The following is a 23,711-nucleotide window of genomic DNA, read 5'->3' on the forward strand; positions in this document are numbered from 1 at the left end:
ACTAAGAGTTAAATAAACAGTTAATTTGATCAGTCTTTCTGCCATCAATCCAAGCAGCATCTCCTAAACCGTCCTACCGCAATCTTTTTGTCCTTCCAGTTAACAGTTTCCTGCAGGTCAAATGCCTCTCTTGTGAGGTTATCTAGTTTTTGCTGAATTTTCTGGTTCTCCTGGAGATGCGTTTAATAAAGCAGAAAAGGACAGATTCAAAATAGACAACAAAGAAGCGATGAGACAGAACATATGAAATAAGAAAACAGGAGGATCTCAACGGAGGAAAGTGAATGACAAAGACTCTGAACCTTCCAATTTCATGAAGAACAAAGCACACTTTCACTCCAAGACTTCAACTCATCTATAACTTGATTATTCTGCAAAAGCTTTCAAAACATTAACTTAATGCAAATGTTTCTAATGTCTTCAAATGAATTTGTGGTCGATTTCTGTTCTGGGCTCTACCTCGATAAGTTCATCTCGCTGACGAATGCCCTCCTTCATTTCCTCTTGTTTGTGCTGTAGGACTGAACATGTGTGCTTCTGCCGCTCTAACTCCTGTCAATCAAAAGAAAAACACATTCACATCATTATCTGCCAAAGCTTGTGTACAGGGTTCCAGCATCTAATAAATGTCTCAGAAATAAACCTCCGATAATACATGGCATTTACAATCAGCTGGGACTGTGCATTTTGTGGCAATAAGACAGCTGGACCATACAATGTTTTTTTAATCTGATAAATCATTGTCAAATGAATCAAAATGCTAATTTGTTATAAGCACCTTTGATTTGGCCTCTGCTTCCCTGTGCAGCTCTGACATTTGCTCTTCCATCTCCTCGATGAAGTCTTTGAGTGTGTCCACTTGGTAGATGAGGTTTGCCTTTTCATTGTCCAGCTGGGCGTTGGACACCATGGCTTTCTTGTACTTCTCCTCCACTTCCGACAGAGAATCCTGATCAAAAGGAGGAAAAATCCTTCACACCGGAGTAGCTTTACATGCTACAAAACTAATACAGAATGTAATAACAGGCAAATAAAGTGCACACTGACCACTGCACTGAAGAATAGATAAAAAAGAATAAAAAAGTGATGTATAGATAAAAACTGAAAAGTGAAAGTGTAATACAACTAAATATTATAAAGTAGAACAGAAATTTTAAAATCAAAATGAAATCAAGATGGTCCCATATACTTACTAAATGCATGTTCCTGGTCTTACGGTCTACATTTCTTTGTAACTCGTCCTAAAAAGATAATAACTTGCTCCGCCTCTGAAATTATTTTCCCTTATCGACTCCAATCACTTGTCCCATCCAGGTAAACTACTGTTCAAAGGTTTATGGTTGTTAAGATTTTATGCTTTTATGCTCACCAAGGCTGCATTAGCTATTCAGAAATACAGAAAAAACAACAATATTGTGAAATATTATAACTTTCTATATGAATCTGTCATTTATTCCTGTATTCCTGTAATGCCACCTTTTTACAATCAAATCAATTCTTAATAGAAAAAATCAAGTCCCTAAATAGGTATATAACATCAGATATAAGAAGGAACTTCCATATCTGTCACATTAACCCTTGTCTGTTCATGTACAGTTCTAGGGATGTGCCCGAATCCGGTATTCGGAAAGGTAATGATGTGTACTACGGCAACCGTAAAGGGAGTAAATACGAGATATACGAGAAAAATATATTTCAGTGCTTTCAGGGAGCCGTTACTAATATGCGTACTTAAGAATGTGCGTTTGCTTTTTACTTTCACTTTTGAGATTCGCGATCACACGCAGCCTAATCTACTAAGCAGCGGCACTACTTACCACACATTTCACAAGATTAGATGTTTATCAGTGGTGCTCAGGATCTGCAAATCATTCGACATCGTCCTATCGGTCATCTCTCCTTAGTCCTTACTGCTCTCTGTTTATGTGGTAAGTGAAATTTTATGTACTAGGCTACTGCTAGTAAGCGGCTAACCATGTCCCTTTTGTGGATCTGTAGAACGCATTATTCGTTTTCCGTGCCTTTCCGAATACAGATTCGCTATTTGGGCACATCCCTATACAGTTCCTTCACAGTCTCTCAATGATATCAGTATTTTCAAAGCAGGTTCTACAACTTTCAAATGTGACAAACACTGAAATCCTTTGCACAGCTGATTAAATATGTATGTCTGCATCCTCGTCCATCTTTATTAACAGCAGTTAGGAGTGAGGCAGAAGTCTTCCATGTGACTTCGGCCCTTTAGAGCAATTACGTCTTCAGGCAACATGACTGTGGGCTAAACGTGATTGTAAAGAGCTAAAGTAGTAAGTGAAAGACTCATGCAAGGCCCATGCTTTCAGACTAGGAGTGTTTAGAGCCTGGTGTGTTAGTGGAGAATGAGGGAAGGCATGCGTTGAGCTCAGGACCCTCTACCTTCAACTCTTTAAGACCCTGCATGTATCGGCCCTCTACATCCTGAATCTGGTCCTTTAGATCATAGATGTCCTGTTGAGATGGAGGAATGAATCATGGGAAAGGTTTGGCATTCACTGAAGGTCAGAGCGATGACCTCTGATTGCACATTCATACAAACACAAAAAGGATAGAGCTTCCCGAAGGCATTGAAACAAGGAGGAAAGAAACGAAAGCATTAACAGACACAAATAAAACTGTGAAATGAACACAAGTCGATTCTCTGAGATCGGATGCATTCAACAGGAAAGTATGATGCTCTATGCTCAGCCAAAATATTTTCAAAGGCAGGTAGATTCATCTCGTTTCAAGAAATACATACACTGTTTGTGCAATGCAAATAAACAACATAATTACCCTTAACTCGCTGACAGAAGCCTCTGCATCCATAACGATGCTTCCAGCATCTCCGCTGCCCCTTCTAGAACTGCTCCCTCCCAGAGTTGCCAGGGCAGCTGCAGAGAGCGCCGGGGTGGTACATCGAGAGGATGGCTGGAGGAAACGCAAGCACAAAACACCCATCAACAATGAATCAAAACATTATTCAACAACCGTAACACCTGTTGGTTAAATTTATTAGCAAAACTTCAGTAGGATGCTTGCAGTAGGGGTGTGCAATATATATAATCTACGATAATACCGTAATTATAGTTTCAACAATAAGTGATTTTATATTACCGAGTATATTGCAAAAAACAAAAACAGCCAGAGAATGCACGCATGATGTAGGTTAGACTACTGCGCTAACACATATAGGCCCGGTTTCACAAACGGGGCTTAGCTTAAGCCAGGACTAGGCCTTAGTTAAATTAAGATATTTAAGCAACTTTTACAAAAATGCCATAGAAGAAAACATTAAGGTGTGCATCTTGACACAGAACAATGACACTGACATATTTTAAGATATGTCAGAGCAAGATATTTTCAGTTGAGACAGCTCAAACATGCATTTTAGTCTGGGACTAGCTTAAGCCTTGTCTGTAAAACCGGGGGTTAGAGTTCACACTTTCACTGCATGATTTAGTCTATTAAAATACATTTAGAATTCCCCCAAAATTCAAAATAAGGGGGCAAAAATGCCCCAGTATGACATGTCTTTTATATTTATATCATCTGAACAAGTTAATAACACACAGAGTACAGTTGTTTCTCCAAATATCAGTATGATTGCCAATGTAATATTGATTTTATAAAACAGTCACATAACTTAATATTAGTTGACTTACATTTTAGACTAGTTTTTGTTTATGTTCCATTTCTTCAACGCAAATAGTTTCTAACAAAGCCACAGCTGAATTGTTTAGCGTCTCTGAGCAACACAGGGCGGTGTTTTGTTACTGAATCAATCAGCTGTTTGAACGAATCAGTTGACTAAATGACTCAATGGCTCACCCATACAGTGATTAGCGGCCACCTAATGGTGATTTTAGGTTTACATTAACAAACATCCGCATTCAACAACTTTTATTTTTTATGCATTTGTAACTGCAGGTTAATGCATTCATGTCCTGCATTAAATAGTCTATAAATGCATCTAAATGCCACTTCAGGTACAGATTCTGTGCCACTTCTGCATTGCAAAAAGATTTTGTTGATACTAATTTCATTTGATTGGTAACAGCCCTATAGTGTCTTACTATTTAAATGTATTGATTAAATTTAAGAATGTCACAAAAGATGATGCATACTTTTAATTAGGTTAGAAAAATTGGCATTATAAAAGGTGAAAATGCCCGTAAAAATCAATTTAACCTTATTGTCAAAGTTAATTTCTATTACTCCTACAAACTAACCACAAAATATGAAGAATATCAAAAGCTTTGGGAGTCAGCTGTCCACGGCAGTGCTAAACCTGTCAAAATACCAGCACAATAACAAGTTCAGCATGATTGAGATATCTTTATTTTGTTGTTGCATTTTTGCCTTTTATTGTGATAGGATCGGTTAAGAGTTCACAGGAAGCGATTTGAGAAAGAGAGGGGGTGGGATCGGGAAAGGTCCTCGAGCCGGGATTAGAACTCGGGACACCTGTATGTTGTTACACTGCCCACAAGGCTATAGGCGCAGATGAAATATAAGTTTTTGTCATTATTCCACACCCCTAGTTTGCAGATGCAACTTGGTTATTTCATTTATTCCTGTGACTATTCCTCATTTCATTTATTCCCAAAACTGAATTTTCAGCAGCCTTTACTCCAGTCTTCAGGTTCACAATGTCCTTCAGAAATCATAATATGCTGATCAAGAAACTTATAATCATTATTAATGTTGAAAACAGTTGTGCAGTTTAATATTTCTGTGGAAACCGTGATATATATTTTTAGGATTCTTAAAAAAAAAAAAAAAAAAAAAAAAATTACATTCCGATATTTGTAATAAAATATTAACCTTATTTAACACTTTATATTAATTTAATTGATCTTTTCTGAATAAAATTAATTTCTTTAAACAAAATCTTTCTGTCCTCAAACTTTTAGTGGTGTATTTAAAAATGATAACAAAAATAACAAATCACTTGAACCTGCTCTAGATATCCAGACATTTTACTTAAGCACTGAATTAAAAAACTGACCAAATACAGACTTCCCCTAATGAGAAGAGAAACATAAACTTGGGTCTTAATTATGTGTCAAATATCTCACAACACAGGGAAGTGGAAAATTGTCTCTCTTCCTCTTACCCGGCTGTAGGTGTCTGTAAACTGCTTGTCACATTTCTCATCAAGCTGAAAAAGAAGAAAACACCATTATAGTCTCATTGGTTACATTTAGAAAAATGCACTTAAAGCAATTTGAATGGCCTGGGTTTTGCCTTCGTCCTAAAGTAAGGCAAAGAAAAAGGTTAGTATGATGCTACTTCTTGTAGCCTGTTTTAGGCACACATCATGCCACGTAACTCATACAATTTAACCAGAAACCATCAGAGAGTCAGTGCTCCAGCCAGACTTCACCAAAACTCCCTGTTTTAAAACCAGACGTTGACCAACCAAGAGAGACACACACAACAGTTAGGCTAGATGCATTTATACAGGAATAATATATATACCTTCCTAAAAGCAGTCATTAAATAAAACAGAGTCCAGTAGAGTCATTTTGAATGCAATTATTACACAGTATCAAGCCATGCAGAGTAAACCAACTTTAATAACTGAACTATCCCTTTAAGTAACCATCCAGTGCTCTTTAGTCAACGTGTCACATGGGTTAATTCTTCATGCATGTCTTGACTTACACTGTCCAGGTCTGGGATGCTCAGATCATCAAGATCAGAGACAATGCTGCCTCTGCGATTAGAGCGGCTGAAATAATCAGCAGCCGTCTCAGAGATATCAGAGAAATCAGACAACTACACACAGACAGACGAGAACATGATAGAGCGAAAGAAAATAAGAAGTTGAAGTGGAAAAGTTTTTATGATATATTACTGTTTTAATGACAACAGAATATGCGGTTGCATTGTCTGAACACTGGATATGCGGTCACAGTTTCTGTTCTGGCTCACCACACTATCCCTTCTCCCACGTCGACCTCGGGATACAGTGCTGCCAGAATCGTCATCAGAGGATGACTGAAAGGTTTAAGAGAGGATGATTCAAAAGAAATGCAAATCACAAAGGGAAAAAACCAAAAACCATCTGTCATAATAACTGTTAAGCAGAACATGCAACCATTTCAATGAAGTCACTCTTTTAATAGCACTCCATTTGTATTAGTGACAAGTCATCAAACAATTGGTCATTGCTATTTAAGATGTTTAGACAAATGCACCACATGCAGAATAAAGACATTGGCGGAATTTCTGCCCCACCTTCAGAGACTAACCTATCAAAACGCCAACAATCCATCCAATTTTTCATACTTTCCGTTCATGCACTGAATTTAATTACATATTATAAGGTTTAACACATTTCTGGACATACTACATCTATAATGTTGGCTTTAATTTTTGGCTCAGATGTTGATAACTGGACTACTGCAACTCTCTTCTCATCGGGATCCCTAGCAAGAGCATCCAGAAACTCCAACATATACAGATTAGTGCTGCTAGGATCTTGATGAGTGCGTAAATACGAACATATCACACCAATTCTTCAATCATTACATTGGCTCCCTATCTCCGCCCAGATTGAATACAAAGTCTTCCTCCTCACACATCAGTGCATCCATGGCAATGCCCCCATTTACCTTAAAGAACACCTCACCCCACAGATTACAGCACGTTCCCTCCACACCAAAAACACTTATCGTCTCCTCCCCCCTAGGACTAAGACCCGCACCATTGGGAATCGAGCCTTTTGCACTGCCGCCCCTCGCCTGTGGAATGCCCTCCCTGAACATCTGAGGGCTCCACAAATGACTGATGGTTTTAAAAGGGGTCTAAAAACATACTTCTGTAAACAGTCTTTTAACCTCTTAAAACCCAAGAAAAAAGTTTTAGGAAAAAATTAGGTTTTTTTCTTCATGTCTTTAAATTGTTTAGAGCATTTAGAATAATGTAAAAAAAAAAAAAAAAACAAAAAAAATCTATGTCCTCCGTTGAGGACATCGGGACTCAATTTCTTTGAAAAACTAAAAAGACATGAATGAACATGCATGGGCAAAAACAATTGATTTTTTTAAAATCACCAATAGATTTTTAGTTTACGATTTTTTTTTTTTTACCATATGTTGTATAAATATGATTCTCAACTATGTTATAACAGAATGATTCGATATACCTTTTTTCTTTATGCAAAATGTGTGTAAAATGGCCAGAAACGGGTTCTCTCATTATATACAACGTATCTATAAACTAAATCTAATTTGCATATTAATGTGTTTTTGGGGCAACATGTAATGAAAAAAGAAGTGTAATAATGGGAGTAACAATTGACCAGATTTTCATAATAATATATAATATTTCATAGAATATTGAAATATAATTTCTGTCCCTGTTCATTTGTTATGTCTCCCAAAATGCGTAATAAACATGCTTTTAGTCCCAGTGTCCTCATATGAGGACATGTATGAAATCAACGTCCTGTTTCGTAACAGAAAGCCATATTTTGATTTGAAACCCCATAACATTTTCCTGAGATGTTGATTTATGATCAATTTAAAAATTAGACAGATTTAAATGATAATTACAAAATATTATCATATTTCACTGTCACTGAATTAATTTCAGACATTTTTGAAGACCATGGAGAGGGAGTGGTCATGGTGAAACATCCAATCATTTGGTATCTCTGAAAATCCCTGAATGTGACATCCAGACTTAAAACTGTGGCATGTATAGTCTCAGAGAAATTCACTAAAATATAAATGTCCTCATATGAGGCTGCAGGGTCTTAAGAGGTTAATGTCTAATGTTTAAACTTTTGTGTCTATCTCAGTTGGCAGTTTTTTAATTGTTCTAATTGTTTTAAATTACTATGACTTTGTTTGTAGCACTTTGAGATTTAAAATGTAAAGTTTTATTATTATTTTATTACCTATGACAAGTCTCAAAAGCATTAAAAACATCTTACCAACCACATACTTTTGAATAGTAGGGTATAGCTTTGTACTTTCTTCACGGTCTATTAAGTTTTTTCATAAACAGTATAAGTTCAGTCACTTCTGCACACCTCCCCTTGACATGCCGACAATTTGAGGTATTATTAATGTTCGTAACACAAACAATGCATAAGTTAAGTTCAAACTTAAGTTCAATACATGGCTTAGACTAATGCAACTCATTTACTTATCTGACTGTATAATATAGATAAGCAAACACTGGCATTTCAAAATGAACACATGCATGAGCAGCTGCTGCAGCTCTGGACACATGCGACGCTCACCACAGGGCTGCTGCGGGTGGAACTGGCACCAGAAGAATACCAGCTGCATTCAGAGGGCTGCGGGGGGAATAACACTGACCACTGAGCTAACACTGCTCCGGGGATGTGATAAGATTACTGTTTTAGTATATGCTATGGCATCACTTACAGCTCTGGAACTATATGAACCATACAGACCATCATCACATATGGAGGCCTAAGAACACAGATCTCACATTTTTAAATGAACAGATGACAAAGAGGCTTATAAAACAGAGTGGGGATTAATCACATCCAATCACATGGCAGATGTGCTGAAAATCTGACTAACCACACTATAGCTGCGTGTCAGACCTGTAGAACTGCTGATGGACGGAGCCTGTGAAGGTCAAACAGCAAGCAACAGCTGTCAGATATCTCCAAAGAGTCAAACAGATGATGCCAGACTAGCTTTTAAAACTGAAGGAACAACCAATACTGAAATTAAAACTAACTTCATACATCATATAGCAGAATTAGCAAGGAAGAACCTTCCAGGAGGACTTCAAGATTTTTCCTCAAAGTTTTGCTGGGTGAGAACATTAAACATGCAGAAAGGAAGGAGACAAACCCGTGGTGTATAGGTAGAGACAGTAGAGGGAGGAGGTTTGGAGTTCTTTAAGCTGGTGTAGTTTCTTTGGTCATGATACAATCCAGTCTAAGGAAATGGTGTAAAGCAATGGGAAATGAACACAGATATCTGATACGAATAAGAAATAACATTGCTCTAAACCAGGAAGAACATGTTCATGATGATGCATCAAGAATGAAGCAGCTTTTGAGTTCAGGATATTGATCAGTACTGACCAGAAGGTCCTTTTTGGAGCTACTGCCAACAGGTTTTTTGTGAAGATCATTATATACAGAGCTCTGGAAGAGAAGATCACACATTTTCTGGATAAAAGTTGTGATTTAAAATGTAATTAATTGTTGGGCTGTTTAATTATTATTATTATTACTAAAGGCAAAACATAAAATTAGAAATATGAATTTTCCCCTGAAAATTTTCCATATATAAAAAATAATAATAATAATTTACTAGATTTGACAAATGTAAAACTGCAATACTAATATATTATGGCTATTTTCTTCATTACAACTGTCCTATTTTCTTCATTTATTCATACAAACATTAAACCACAGAGATTGCATTTCATTTTGATGGAAAGCCGCAGAGAATCCCTACAGCTACTCTTTTGTTGACCAGAGCCTGTTTATAGGCACTTCTCATTAAAGGTTTTGGTTAAAAGTTTTGGGAATTTTTCACTCCCAAATGCATGTTATAAGTGACCCAAACTTATAACAATCCTGTAGTTTGTGAGTTTGTGTAGAGCAGCATTTGCTGTAAAATGAGTTGCTCTGAGACACTGAAAACACTGGAATATGAGCTGCCTATGTGTAAAGGAACACAGTGCAGCACTTTACTCTGAAACATGCAGCTCATATATTTAATTAAATCAAAGCCATTGCGATTTGATTATCGCACTAAACCACATCACAAGTTTTATTTTGCTTAATTGTGTAGCCCAAGAATCTACTCTCAGATGCTTTCACAGTACAATGTTGGAAAAAACAAAGATCCCAGAGCTGGCCGTCTGCACTTTTAAAATGTCAAACTGGCACAATATAAAATACTTAAAATGCAGAACTTCTGACACTCAAAGGAAAATAAACTGTAAACTGTCAAAGATACATACAGTGGAGTGGGAGCTCTTCAAAGAGGAACTACTGGAGATGCCAGACTGCAGAGAAAACAGCACAACCATCACAATCTATACTGGATAAACTGTATAACATGAAGTATTCCACGCCACAAACACGCCATGTGCGCTAATAAGGGAGCATTACGTCAGATCACACCAAAGACCTTTTTGTGTTAGTGCCCTCAGTCACCGAGTCAGTGCAGTTATGGTTAATTTATAGAAAACCACTCAACGGAGCTAGTCATCAATAGGACAAAGCCTGCCTGTAATGTTCATGCACATCAACCTTGAAGTAACCTACATGAAAATCAAATGTGGGTCTCAGAATATTATTTCTTAGCTGCACTGTCATTGCCTTTTCCAGGTCTGAACTTCATAATCTCATTAAAAAATTCAAATTTTTACATTTCCATGAGAATCCTGTATGTCTTTATAAATCAGCTTTAGATAGATCATTTCAATATTATATAAGCTAAAGTATGTTACACAGACAAACTTTAATCGCCAATCAAATAGAGCAAACAATGTTAGTATAATGCAGCAGTCTAATTTAGAGAGTCATGACAGTCACACAAGAGAAAACAATGTTGCCAAAATACACACAGTACAATGTCAGATGGAAAACAAACACACACACACACACACACACACACACACACGTACCACCAAGTCTCTTCTCCGGGAAGAACTAGCCCGACTGGAACTGCTCAAGTCTCGTAAAGATGATGAACTTGACTTTAAAAGCAGGAGTCCAATTGTAAAACATTCATTTTTCAAATTCCAATAGCATGTAAAATGCATCTACCTTTCTAAACAAGCTTTTAAAACTTTCCAGTTTGAGATTACTGGATCAACAAAAATATGTTGATTGCTGGGGCATATTTCTATTTGCATGTTACATACCAATATTTCAAAATAAACAATCAATCATAAATAATGTTTAAATGTCTCAAAAAAAGACCTATTTTACATTAGCTTGCGGGCAAGTTTTACTCTATACAATTGAATTAAGGCTGAATGCACTTTCATAAAGTTAAGTATAACACACCCTGTAACTTCCAACACTTCGGATTGACACTGTATCATCATTTAATCCCTGTTGATGAGAGATTAGGAGAAAAAAAGAAATAAAACCAAATTAAAAAAAGAGGAAAAAGGACAAGACACAGAAAGCAACATCAAGAGATACAGACCCGTCGACTGAGGCTACTGGAATGATGACCATGACGGGCCTTTTCTGAATCAGCCTGAGATGAAGAGAATGAAGACGACAGAATTTAAACAAAAGAAGATGCATGCTTTAGGTTGTGTTAGTGTTAGTCTTCACCGGCAGTCCTAAACAAACTCTAAACATACTTAACTTGCTGATAGTCTGCCAGGATAAGACCTGTTCAAATTTCAAGGCAAGCATACAAACTTACTAGCAGCAACATGACAATAGGGGCTGGGTAATATAGCTTAAAAAATATATATATATACATGTTTTTGACAAAATTCTAAATGTATCTTAATATTTACATATTTGCTTTTACTGATGCAAGTAGTTAAACAGTAAATATCTAGCTGAAAATAAATCAATGCATGTTTTGCACACTGTTATTCACTGAATGAACAATACAATTCATTAACTTCTATTATTTAATTAAATGTTATTAAGGTATTATATTAAAATTGTATATGCACCAATATAAAAATACACTATAAAATAAACAGTTAACATTTAAATACATTACATATGCAGTGCAAGGTTTAAAAAAAATAATTAACCAAGTTTGCTATAAAAACATCTTTAATAAAATTTTAAAAAGCATTCAAATCAGTGTGAGATTTAAAATATAATTTAGTATTGGCAGCAAAATCATTGTAAAGACATCAGAAATATATCACCCAGCCCATAAAGAAAAGGCCACATAGAGATACTCGTTTTAGACTGATCAAATTAAAATGCTGAGACCAATTTTATAGGTTTACCACTGTAATATATGCAAACACACGAACACTAAAGCAAATAGATCTTGTGCAAAAGAATTCTCCTGTAAAAGAGAATCCAATGCTGTCCTAACAGAATACTATTTTTAAAGACAACAACAGTACCACACAAGGGTTCCTTTATAAACCCAAAAGAGCAAAAGTATTATGAAAAACAGGCTTGAAAGCCACATACAAACAAGTGAGTGTATGAGAACACAGCTAGCACACTCCCATCTGAAAGCTCTTTATTAGTTAAAGGCGAAAGTACATGCATGTCCAAACTGGCCTAATCTTTCTCATACCATCCATTGGTGGATTTGCCCCCATTTCCTGCTAGAGGAGGAGTGCTGATGGTAAGACAGCTGTGAGAGAGAGACAGCCACAAGACAAATACAAAGACTTCTATTGCAATTCAATGTGACAGTGGATTGTTTGGTACTTTTTTGGTGAATGTCTTACAGAGAAAAACAAAAACAAAGATACTGATGAACAAACCCATTAACACGCAATTACTCATACTGAAAGTATGTACTTCAGTATGCAAATGCAGTATTCTTCAACCCAGTGTAGAACAACATCTGAAAATGCACAAGTACAGAAAATACCGACAGATACAGCTAACATCTATAACTGAATCATTTACATGTGGCTGCAACCATTGAAAACATACTGTAATGTCAAAGGCCTGTTTCCACTTATGAGCTTAAATCTGGGTTGTGAATCTGGAACTACTTGTAAAAGCAGTCCTACTTTGCCTTCTCAACAAAAATGCTTGAAACAGACAAGCACATTACGCAAAAGGCCACTCTAAAAACAATCCCTCTGCTTTACTGCAACAAAAGAGGTGATAGTCTATAGAAGATCAGGCACATTCGGAATGAAATCCAGAGGCTCTGTTCCGAAGCCTAGTTAGCTGCCATGCCATTTAATGCCACATAGACAGCATCCTAACTGAAACCAAACCTCATACATGATTGATTTGGAACTAAATATGCAGCAACCCATGTGTCATCCTAATAGTGCTCATCATATGGGAGACTCAATAGTGTTTTGCATTATCATTTTGCTAAGCATTATGGGATTTTATTTCTCCATTAAGGATATATGCAACCCTGCATCAATTATGCTGCTAAGTTTTTGGAACAGACTTCATGTTGAAAATTTGCCTATAATGCCTTACAATGCTGCCTATGCAGGTAGTTCACTAGGTTTTGGAACAGAGGATCAATGTAGAACAGACCTGACTGAAATAAGTATAATAAACATGTGGTTCTGGATTTGGGCAAAGGCAGAGGAAAGAGGCATGAAGACCTTGAGAAACTGCACATTGGTGCAACTTCAGCATTATTCGCTGGTGCCTTTTTCTCATCCCATCTGCTCTGTAGGACTCACCTCTTTCTGCTGCCGCTCCAATTCTTTCATCCGGATGTCCCGAGCCTCAGCACGAGCTGCTCTCTTCGCAGCAAGTCTAGCCTCCGCCTGCACAAAAGAGGAAAGAGAATTTATCTTAATAGCTGTTGCAATAAAAAAATTGAGCAGAAAGCACTCTGTCTGGATCAGAGGTGTCCAAACTACGGCCTGTGGGCCATCTGCGGCCCGCTATCACTCCTGTGGCGGCCTGCGAGGGATTTTTAAAAAAATTATAGGAATCTGCAGAGGTGGGCAAACTACGGGCGTTTTCATCCAGCCCGTGAGGCAGTTGTTCCAATATGCAATATCAGTCAAATCCAATAGATCCAACGTGGCCACCGGAGCTGATCGCGCCCACTCTAGTCAATCCGTGGCACGTTTCAGAAGCGGCTCTCCACGCGGCTTCGCCAAAGATAGGTGCCTAGTCTATTTTTGACGGACACCGCGTTCAAGCCGCATAGCAAATACAAAATAAAAAGTCAAAATACCTATATACACTACAAAACTGGCACAATTGTAAACAAGTTACATGTTTTAAAAATGTGAAAGTTTTCATTTCTTTTGAAAAATGCCTTGTATTGGAACTGTTTTAAAAATGCTTAAAAGACTTTCCAGTATCAAAACAAATGCCAGTGTTATCCTCCTGCTCACGGGTGCTATAATTTTGTGGGGAAAACGTGGGTCTTATCTTGCAAAAGATATGATTTCTTCTTCTGTTTTCCACACATATTTTTATGAAAATTAATATAGGCTACTGTTTTTCTGGATTATAAATCGCGTTTTTTCATCTGAAACGTGTTGCGAATTCCAAGGCGACTTATATAAAGCAATCAAGGTCAAGCGCAAAGCGAGCACATTAGGATTGGTGACAAATGAGAAAAGGCAAGTGCATTTGTATTGTGCATTTTCCAGCAACCACGCCGCTCGTTTCAGTTTCGCTTTAAATATTTAGGCTAGGCATTTATAATATGTTTATGTTGAATGCCTCTATAATTTGTTTGTTTTTTACTTATATTTTCGTCATAAAGTGCTCATAAAAATAGGTCGAGACGGTACAAGAATAGAACTGCCATGTATGTACAAGTATACATAGTACAGTAGTAATGAGTGTCGATTTAGGAAAAAAAAAATAAAAAATCAAAGCTTCATGTCATAAACATTATGCGGCATTAAATTGGTCAAAAGTGACAGTAAAGACATAATGTACAAAATATTTATATTTCAAATAAATGCTGTTCTTTTCAACTTTTATATAAAATTGCCAACCCTTTGAACAGTAATGTATATATTTAAAATACAGAACTGGAATGAAATAGAAGTGCATTTTGACTGCTTTCTCCACTGTTACTGGCATTTTACGCAGTTGGTTCAAAAGTCAGCAATCATAACATCAATGGACGTCAGAGCTGCGGATAGTGCACATGCTGATGATATATATAAGAGCAGCTGGCGCACGGGACCCCTATTCAAACCTGAGTCATGTCTCAATCCCATTGGCCCTCTTTCACCCTCAACTTTCCTGTCTCGCTACAGTCCTATAAATAAATGCCCAAAAACACCCATAAGAAAAAAAAGAAGGGAACAGTCATATTTTCCATGCAATGCAACCATGGTTGGGAAAGCAACATCTTCATAATACATGGGTGGACATGATATAAGAAGAGAGAAACCATGGCTGGGAGGGCACCCCTCTTCAAATTCACTGGACTGTTTAGGAAAACATTTAATGGCTTGAAAGAAGGCATTCAAGAGTCCTGACACAAAACACTGAAAAGAGTGTCCTGGGAAACCCCACCTGTCTCTGTGACAACCCTGGGCTCTGCAGTAAAGCAGTCCACGCTTTTCAACTTTTTTAAATCTTTGGGTTTGGGTTTTCTGACATCAGGTTGGCTGACATGTTTTTCGAGGGCGGGTTTGGTAAGAGAGGGGTTGTGGCTGAGGCAATGGGGTTGGTCTAATTCACATCTACTGGGAGTACGGCTGATCTCTAACTAGGTGAAAAAAACAACAAACTTGATTCAGCAGCAGTGCCTAATTTAAGATCAACACACACACACACGTTTGTTTTTGTGAAAAGTGGGGGCATCCCAAAGGCGTAATGGTTTTTATACTGTACAAACTGTATGTGCTATTGCCCTACACCTACCTTACACCTAAACCTAGCCCTCACAGGAGACTGTGCATTTCAACTTTCCCAAAAAAAACCTCACTCTGTATGATTTATAAGCGTTTTGAAAAGTGGGGACAAGCATCAATGTCCTGAAAAGTCACCTTCACCTTGTAATACCTGTGTCATACCTGTGTCATTATACAAATCTATGTCATCATTTGTCACAAAACACACACACACACACACACACACGCACGCACACACATTGGTTTTTGTGGTTTATGGGGACTCTCCATAGGTGTAATGGTTTTTATACTGAACAAACTGTGTGTGCTATTGCCCTACACCAACCCTACACCTAAACTTAGCCCTCACAGGAGACTTTGTGCATTTTTAGATTTTCAAAAAAACACCATTTAGTATGTTTTTAAGCCTTTTGAATTACGGGGACATAGGCAGTGTCCTCATAAATCACCTTCATATTGTAATACCTCTGTCATATCCATGTCATTATACAAATTTGTGTCCTCATAAACCACATAAACATGCACACACACACACACACCACACACACCGCGCACACACACACACACACACACACAGAGTGCACCAGACTCACACTTCAGGTAAACAAATGCTGGATGATTTCTGACTATTGCATTCCTCATGTGACACACAAGCAATATGACCAGCTTGCATTTCCTAATACCCTACACAATAATTAATTGAATTACATTTCTATACAAATACGACTTGATAGATTGGACAGTGACTCTGCAAAATATGCAGCCTGAGAGCAAACATTAAAACAAGGCTTACGGCAAATCTTTACACATATGGTGAGGTTAGAGAGGGTGGGCTTTGTGTATGTGTGTGTGATTCTTATGTTCAGCACCTGTTGAGCTGTCTGACAGTTTGACCGGCACACCAGAGCAGCTCAGCTGAGCCCAGTGTCTCCAGCTCTATCTATAGACCAGCAGAGCCTCCGTCATGAGACCGCAACTGAGCGGGGGGCAGACACACTTACTTCACAACCTCCAACATAGCCGTTCATTTATTAGAGAGACAGTCTTACTGTATTCTGCAGAACAGGAGCTCCATAGGTGAACAGACCAATGAGATGACACAGCATGACTACACAATAAGCTTATCAAAGTCGATATGGAAATGTTTGCAACTGTATTACTGCAGGTCACAATAAAATGCAAAGTGTCTATATCTGTAGTGGTTCATTATTCAAAAAGCAGTCAGCTTGTCGTTTAACAGCTACTTTAAGCATACATTTATAAGAACCTACGGTTCAAACTAGTGTTTTTACACCACTTGAATATGGTAAAGTCTTCACTTTAAAATAATGGTAAGAAAACGTGCTGTTCTTCTGGGTTGTCTTTTGGCGCTTTTCCACTGCATGGTACGGCACGGTACGGTTTAGTACGGTTCACTTTTGTTTTTTTTTCCACTGGGTACAGCACCTGGTACCCGGTACTTTTTTTTTAGCACCACCTCAGTTGAGGTTCCAAGCGAAGGATCGAATGCAACTGTTTTGAATGAGTGCACCTTTTTAACAACCAAAAAATAACTGTTTCGTTGTCTGTTGAGGAAGTACAGACATTACTCTCGTTGATAGCCGAGGAATGGATCCAGCGAAAGCTTAATGGAGCGACGCGGAATGAAAAAGTTTTTCAGGAGTCACGGCAGTAATGGTGGCGCAATTGTAACAACATGTAAATAATCCCACTCACTCTAAAGTGGTCCTAAACTGCAGTGGAAACGCAAACCGAACCGAACTGAGCCGTGCCGAGTCATACTGAAGGCACATCAATGCACAACCACTGTAGTCTGATTCACGAACAATAGACTTATGAACCAGATCTTTCAATGCAAACATGAATGTTTCAATGAAAGATTCAAAAAGAATCACAAGTTGCCAAATCTTTCACTGAATGAACTCACTAAATCACTAAATAAGGCTACTTACAGAATCGATATTTGACTTACTGAACTGTAAGTAATGATACTTTCAGTTATGTCTGATTATATTTAAGTTGATTGTCTTATGGCTGTTAAGTTAGGCCATTGAAACTACAAGTCACTTTACATAGTTAGTATTTTTGAGCAAAGCCTTCATTTTAGTAGAATATGTCAACCAGCATGTGCCCATCTTTAGTAAACAATGTGAGGCAGTTTGTGCGCATTGTGCAATAGCAACATTATATTCAGCCTAATGCTGAACTGATCCAATGGACTATGGCCTTAAGTACCACAAACGCACTTAAATTCTTTTTTAAAAATAAGCTATTAATAAATAGATTACTATTAATAAAAAAATGTAACGTACAAGTATTTTTGCATTGCATAAAGTAGGTGTGTACTTTGAATATTACATCTGGCAAAGAAGAACTACAGTACGACCTATTTTAAACTCACATTAAACAGAGAGCATTGCAAGCCAGTAATAGCTAAAGAAATATCACACCTTGCCCTAGATACTCCAAGATGAAGGGACTATCTCATTCTGTTGCTTTGTGGCTAATGGACCATGCAAATCACTGCCCTCTGAAAGTGACAAGACTGGCCAGTAACATAAGTGACCTCAACAGGGGGTCGCATGGCTCAAATTCACCCCCAGTAACCCTGAACATGCACAGACAAATCAAACGGCATGCTTTCGGTTAGCAGATATTTCTTTTAACCATTAGGGAGTTTCCTCCGCAGCAGGCACAAATTGGGTGGATCCAAAAGCAGGTTCAATGAAACAAGCTAAGTTTTATGTGTGCTGTAGGTAGACTGTGATTCATAATCTTTGGACTGCATGGGTGGAGAGAATTCTGCACTTCTAGATACAGTAGATCTAGCTTGCATCGTAATGCAATGGACCAGTATGTAATTCAGCTTCTCTTAACTGTACAAAAGTGTGATTGAGAAGTACATGAATTCCAGCAGTGCACAGGACAAGCTACCAAACATCTCTCAGTGTGCAAATAAATCATCCTTACATATTTAGATATTTAACAAACATCCTCAATCTGGCTGCAGTTTCACTTCTGCAGTACAACTCACACCCTGTAGCTTTGGATTTGAATGTTTCCTCTTTTAAAACATCCTTATATGGTCCATATTAAGGAGATATTGCTGCATGAATTTGCTTTTTCATTGAGAGTATCAGTATCGACTGCATTCCATTTCCTTCATGTTACAGACTGAACAAACATTTGACTACAAAAAAAAAAAAAAAAAGTATATATAATGTTTCAGAAACCTACCCTTGTTATTCTTTCCCTTACTAAACTGTAGCAAAAAAGTCTTGGTATTTATATCAAATCCATATTTTAAAGTCAACACAAAATAGAAATTGCAATCATCTTTTCTTCCTTATTTTAAACAGCTTCTTGAAAAAGAAAGAGGTGCAAATCATCAGAGAATTTGATGTGATGGGAAAGGGAACTTATTTTATATTTATAAATATTTACAAAATTTAATGATGTGCACAGATAAATTATTTCTAATAATAATAATAATAATTATTATTATTATAAATCAATATTCCATTAAAAAAAATAATTTTTATCTCATGGTGCCTTTTAAGATGAGGGAATTTTTATCTGGCTTAGTGACAAGGTCATCCCATTTGGTCACATCGGGGCTCTATAATTATAAATGTGGGTCATATGAGTTAATTTCAACTCGAAGAGTCCCTAAGCACAGCACTGATAGCAGTCAGTGATAGCAGAGTTTTTTGCTTGCAAAAGTGATGGGCTCACACATGTGTGCTGCTGAAACATCTAAGACAAGTCCACACTGGCTGCTCGCTGCTCAAGCTGCGAGTCAAACTTCATCAGCTGCAGCTCCAACTGGCAGAACCTGAACGTCAACATATCGACACATCACAACAGAGCTATGAGGGACTGACCAACAATATAATGCAGATCCAAACTATTCAGACTTAGATGCAGAGATTAGATAAACAGCAGACATTCACCTTTAACCCCATAAAGCCTACTGTATCACAGGGGCGTGGGAAGGTGTTTTATGTGTGGGGGGTGTAGTCAATTTCTGCGTATAAATATTACGCCAAATAGAAACAAAAAATCGTGCTATAGCCTATGCACTTTCATGAGATCGTGTTAGACAACAATTAGCTATTTTACAAATGGGAATAGGCTACAATGAATTCATAATGTTTTACATTCAAGCTACATTCAAACTTAAAAACACTTAAAATGTATAGTGAAAAGTTCTTTAAAAGCATCTGGAATGCAATAAAGTAATTTTAAACCTGTTTTTAAAGCATTTGCTGCATGGATTAAAAAGATAGGCCAATAAATAATTCACATAGGCCTATCAGTCAGACAAAATTGTGTTGCAGTAAATCCTTTAAATTTCAAGGACGAAGATTTACATACTTTTTTTTATTATTATTGAATACAATTATAAAATAAAACGCAAATTATAATCGGGCCTGTTTTAGGCTTTCCCTTATTTTTATATTTTAGACGGTAATGGGGAAAAAATGACTCGGCATCTCCTCAATTGACGCGCAGAGAGAAATATATGCATCTTAACGGATTACATAGGCTAATGAAGAGTTTCGCTTTGAATCATTTAGTTTTAAAGTAGTAATTTAAAGCTTTCTATAGATGTATTTATCATATCTGTGAGCCAGTTTCGAGTTGCCGAGTTTCGGTTCATCATTGAAGCACTCTTGTTCAAGACCAGCAGAAAGCGCATTTTCTGTTTTCCTATTTTATAAAAGCACAATGTTGGTATTGTGAATGCACACAAATAAAAGTAGACCCTTTACAGTTCCAAGTGATATATTACTCTTACCTTTATGAGAGAAAAAAATAATAAAAATTACACGGCATATTTTAAGTTTTTTTTACTGTAAGAAAAAAATACAAGTGACCACGCTGGAGCCTCCGTGTCCTGTAAAGCTCGCTTCAGCTTCCACTCTCCACACAAACTGTTGGATATGCGTCTAACAGCGCACATTTATATAGGTTAAACATTTAAACTAACACTGTGATATGCTTGAACTGTTTTATAGGCCTATCGATCGATTTTATTTTAGTCAAGTCGTGATGATTTGATAAGGCTAAATTAACTCACTGCTGACGCTGGCCGCAGTACCAGTATATATATATAGCCATTTATTTTTTTTAACAGTTTACAGTTGTCCACAGAAAAAAAACAGGAGGTGCTGCAGCACCCTCAGCACATTTCAAGATACACACTTTCTTGACTGAAGCAACTTTCTTATCATAAAAAAGTTATCATAGCTTTCAGTGATGTCCGGAGTTTTGTTTATGCAAGTTTTGTGAAACTTAATTCTTATCGCTGCTAAAATTTTTTTTTTGAACATATTACATAAAAAGTGTATGCAAAAGTTTGCTACTTTGTAATTAAGGCAAATTAAGGCATTTTGCATGCAAATTAATTGGCCTGGGTCATGTTGTTTTGCAATGTCCCATATTCATAACTTCACTAGCTGCAAAAAGCCACTGCTTCTTGTGTCATGTAACCAGACATGCATGTGAAACTGCAAATGCGATTTGTGAGCTACAGCGAAGGGCAAATAATGACTGAAATTCGGTCTGTTTCCCATGAAGTATGACTAATTTGTCTTTTTAATTGCTTAACAGTCCAAAATCACTGTATGATTTTGTTGTATATATGCATAATTAAGTTGTTTGGGTTTGTAACAACAACATCAGGGTGACTTTCTAGGTGAATGCTTCCTTTATTGTGGTTACAGGAAACCACCAGCCACAAGATGACATGAGTGAGAAACAGGGGTTACGGGTGAACAGCTCTTACCTCTCTGGCGATGCTGCTCAGCGCCTCATCCTCGGCCGAGAAACGGTCTTTAATCTGGGCCCGTTTTCGTCCTGATCCTGGCGTCCCCATGTCAGCAGCAACTTCACGGTGAATGTAGAAAACACTGAATGAGATGCTTATGGTCTCTTCTCACAAAGGTGGTCTATTTGTGTAAAATATAACCTTAATGACCCATTTGTTGAGACAATAAAGCAATCTAACAGCACACAGCAGAGAAAATTGCTCTTCCTCTTCCTATGCAGGTCCATTAGACTTAACTTTGCATCTTAATGTGTTATTTCATAAAACATTTCAAATGTAGGCTAGATAATGTAGGTTAGATACACCAGGCCTCTCACACTATCTCACACACCCACAAATAGAGGCTTTAGTCATGTGTGTCTGGACTCAGAGCTGATTAACACCAGACACACAACCGAACCTCATAATATAATGTGACAAAGCAGAGAAATATCACAGGCACGGAAGAAAGGCTAATTAGTTTGATGCTTTAAATAAAGCAACCTCATCTGTTCTTACATGCTCTATGATCAGAAAATGAATTTATACAATGACATTTAATAAGCTAATTTAATAAAATAATTATTTCAATAAACAGTAGTTTTACCAAAGCATTGTGCGTACGATATCATGCTTGTCTTACTATGTATACGTTAAACCCTTGTTGAATGTGTCAGGATCTCATAATTACACTTCAATTTAAATAAAAAACTATATTTATATTGATATTTCTGCTGAGGGGCTAAATATAAACCAGCACTCATTCAGCTGCGTGACAGACTAACTTAAAGCACATTATTTTCAAGAAAACAAATTAATAATAAGAGCACTTCAGTATTAAACAGATTAAGTATCCACCACATAAAGATAAATATATGTAATTATTATAAATATGCGAAGTAAAATTCTATATGTATGACTAGTTAGCGGTTAGCTTGCTAGCTTGTCCTCAAAGACATAAAGTGTGTAAATGTCACTCAAGTCTCGTGCCATTAATTCACACATTACAGTTTAGAGACCTGCCTGGACTTTCATGACAGTCGGTTCCCGTAAGTGCCGGTTTCTTACCGTTTCTGTTCGCTACCGTTCCGCTCGAGACTCGGGTCGGTTCTGACAAACTGGGACGCGGGCGCGTTCCCGCTGACTACAGAGAAAGAGAGAGAGAGAACGCGCGACACGTGCGCGCGCCTGTGTGACAGCCACAAACTGACACTGTCCGTCCCCTCAAACTCTCCAAAGAAAACGGCTCACATTAAGTCACAAGAGGCTTACAAGCAGCATACGCAGCAGATTAATTTCTTTAACAAAAGACCGTAAATGGCGAGAAATGCCGACACATGCTGTTAATGGTCGTCTTTTAACGGTCGTTCCTGAGAGTCTGAGGTGTTTTTTCCAGCTTCGCGCTAAAAGTCCCGGATGTTGGAAAAGAGGTGTGGCCTTGGAACACGCCAAGACCAGCTAACCCTAACCAACTAACTATTAGACCAGCTAGCCCTGACCAACTAATTATTAGACCAGCTAACCCTAACCAACTAACCATTAGCCAACTAACTATTAGACCAGCTAACCTTAACCAACTAACCATTAGACCAGCTAACCCTAACCAACTAACTATTAGACCAGCTAACCTTAACCAACTAACCTAACCAACTAACTATTAGACCAGCTAACCTTAACCAACTAACTATTAGACCAGCTAACCCTAACCAACTAACTATTAGACCAGCTAACCTTAACCAACTACCCTAACCAACTAACTATTAGACCAGCTAACCCTAACCAACTAACTATTAGACCAGCTAACCCTAACCAACTAACTATTAGACCAGCTAACCTTAACCAACTAACTATTAGACCAGCTAACCCTAACCAACTAACTATTAGACCAGCTAACCTTAACCAACTACCCTAACCAACTAACTATTAGACCAGCTAACCTTAACCAACTAACCATTAGACCAGCTAACCCTAACCAACTAACTATTAGACCAGCTAACCCTAACCAACTAACTATTAGACCAGCTAACCCTAACCAACTAACTATTAGACCAGCTAACCTTAACCAACTAACCATTAGACCAGCTAACCTTAACCAACTAACCTAACTAACTATTAGACCAGCTAACCTTAACCAACTAACTATTAGACCAGCTAACCCTAACCAACTAACTATTAGACCAGCTAAACAGAAAGCTGTTCGCAGATGTCTTTGTGTAATATTATTACCCCTAGCAAATTACATTCTTCAATAATAATAATAAGACCCCACCCTAAACTAACCATCTTAGTTAATTAACTATTAGACCAGCTAACCTTAACCAACTAACCATTAGACCAGCTAACCTTAACCAACTAACTATTAGACCAGCTAACCTTAACCAACTAA

General features: G+C 37.4%; 2 protein-coding genes across 16 annotated transcripts in view; one reads left to right on the forward strand and one right to left on the reverse strand.

Moving 5' to 3' along the window:
• LOC306884621 (leucine-rich repeat flightless-interacting protein 2-like) overlaps positions 1-22,739 on the reverse strand; it is a 27,968-nt gene extending 5,229 nt beyond the window's left edge. The window contains exons 1-21 of one of the 15 annotated variants that reach the window (XM_079440640.1): positions 22,394-22,738; positions 21,305-21,405; positions 13,360-13,446; positions 12,270-12,329; positions 11,190-11,243; positions 11,045-11,092; positions 10,660-10,731; positions 9,991-10,035; positions 9,101-9,163; positions 8,865-8,951; positions 8,586-8,633; positions 8,424-8,471; positions 8,276-8,332; positions 5,956-6,021; positions 5,686-5,799; positions 5,135-5,179; positions 2,812-2,946; positions 2,416-2,487; positions 779-949; positions 460-552; positions 78-170 (exon numbers count right to left, since the gene is read on the reverse strand). In XM_079440640.1, coding sequence (XP_079296766.1) covers positions 78-170; positions 460-552; positions 779-949; positions 2,416-2,487; positions 2,812-2,946; positions 5,135-5,179; positions 5,686-5,799; positions 5,956-6,021; positions 8,276-8,332; positions 8,424-8,471; positions 8,586-8,633; positions 8,865-8,951; positions 9,101-9,163; positions 9,991-10,035; positions 10,660-10,731; positions 11,045-11,092; positions 11,190-11,243; positions 12,270-12,329; positions 13,360-13,446; positions 21,305-21,394 — 1,548 coding nt within the window. In that variant the 5' untranslated portion in view covers positions 21,395-21,405; positions 22,394-22,738. Of the gene's footprint in view, positions 1-77; positions 171-459; positions 553-778; positions 950-2,415; positions 2,488-2,811; positions 2,947-5,134; positions 5,180-5,685; positions 5,800-5,955; positions 6,022-8,275; positions 8,333-8,423; positions 8,472-8,585; positions 8,634-8,864; positions 8,952-9,100; positions 9,164-9,990; positions 10,036-10,659; positions 10,732-11,044; positions 11,093-11,189; positions 11,244-12,269; positions 12,330-13,359; positions 13,447-21,304; positions 21,468-22,393 lie in introns of all 15 variants that reach the window. The other 14 variants (XM_079440647.1, XM_079440648.1, XM_079440649.1 and 11 more) reach the window with 14 other exon arrangements.
• Positions 1-23,711, forward strand: part of LOC306883822 (uncharacterized protein) — a gene marked incomplete at its 3' end in the record, with an annotated part of 468,688 nt that overhangs the window by 387,944 nt on the left and 57,033 nt on the right. The window lies entirely within an intron of this gene.

This window comes from Barbus barbus (assembly GCF_936440315.1).
Source record: "Barbus barbus genome assembly, chromosome: 18".
Taxonomy (NCBI): Eukaryota; Metazoa; Chordata; class Actinopteri; order Cypriniformes; family Cyprinidae; genus Barbus; species Barbus barbus.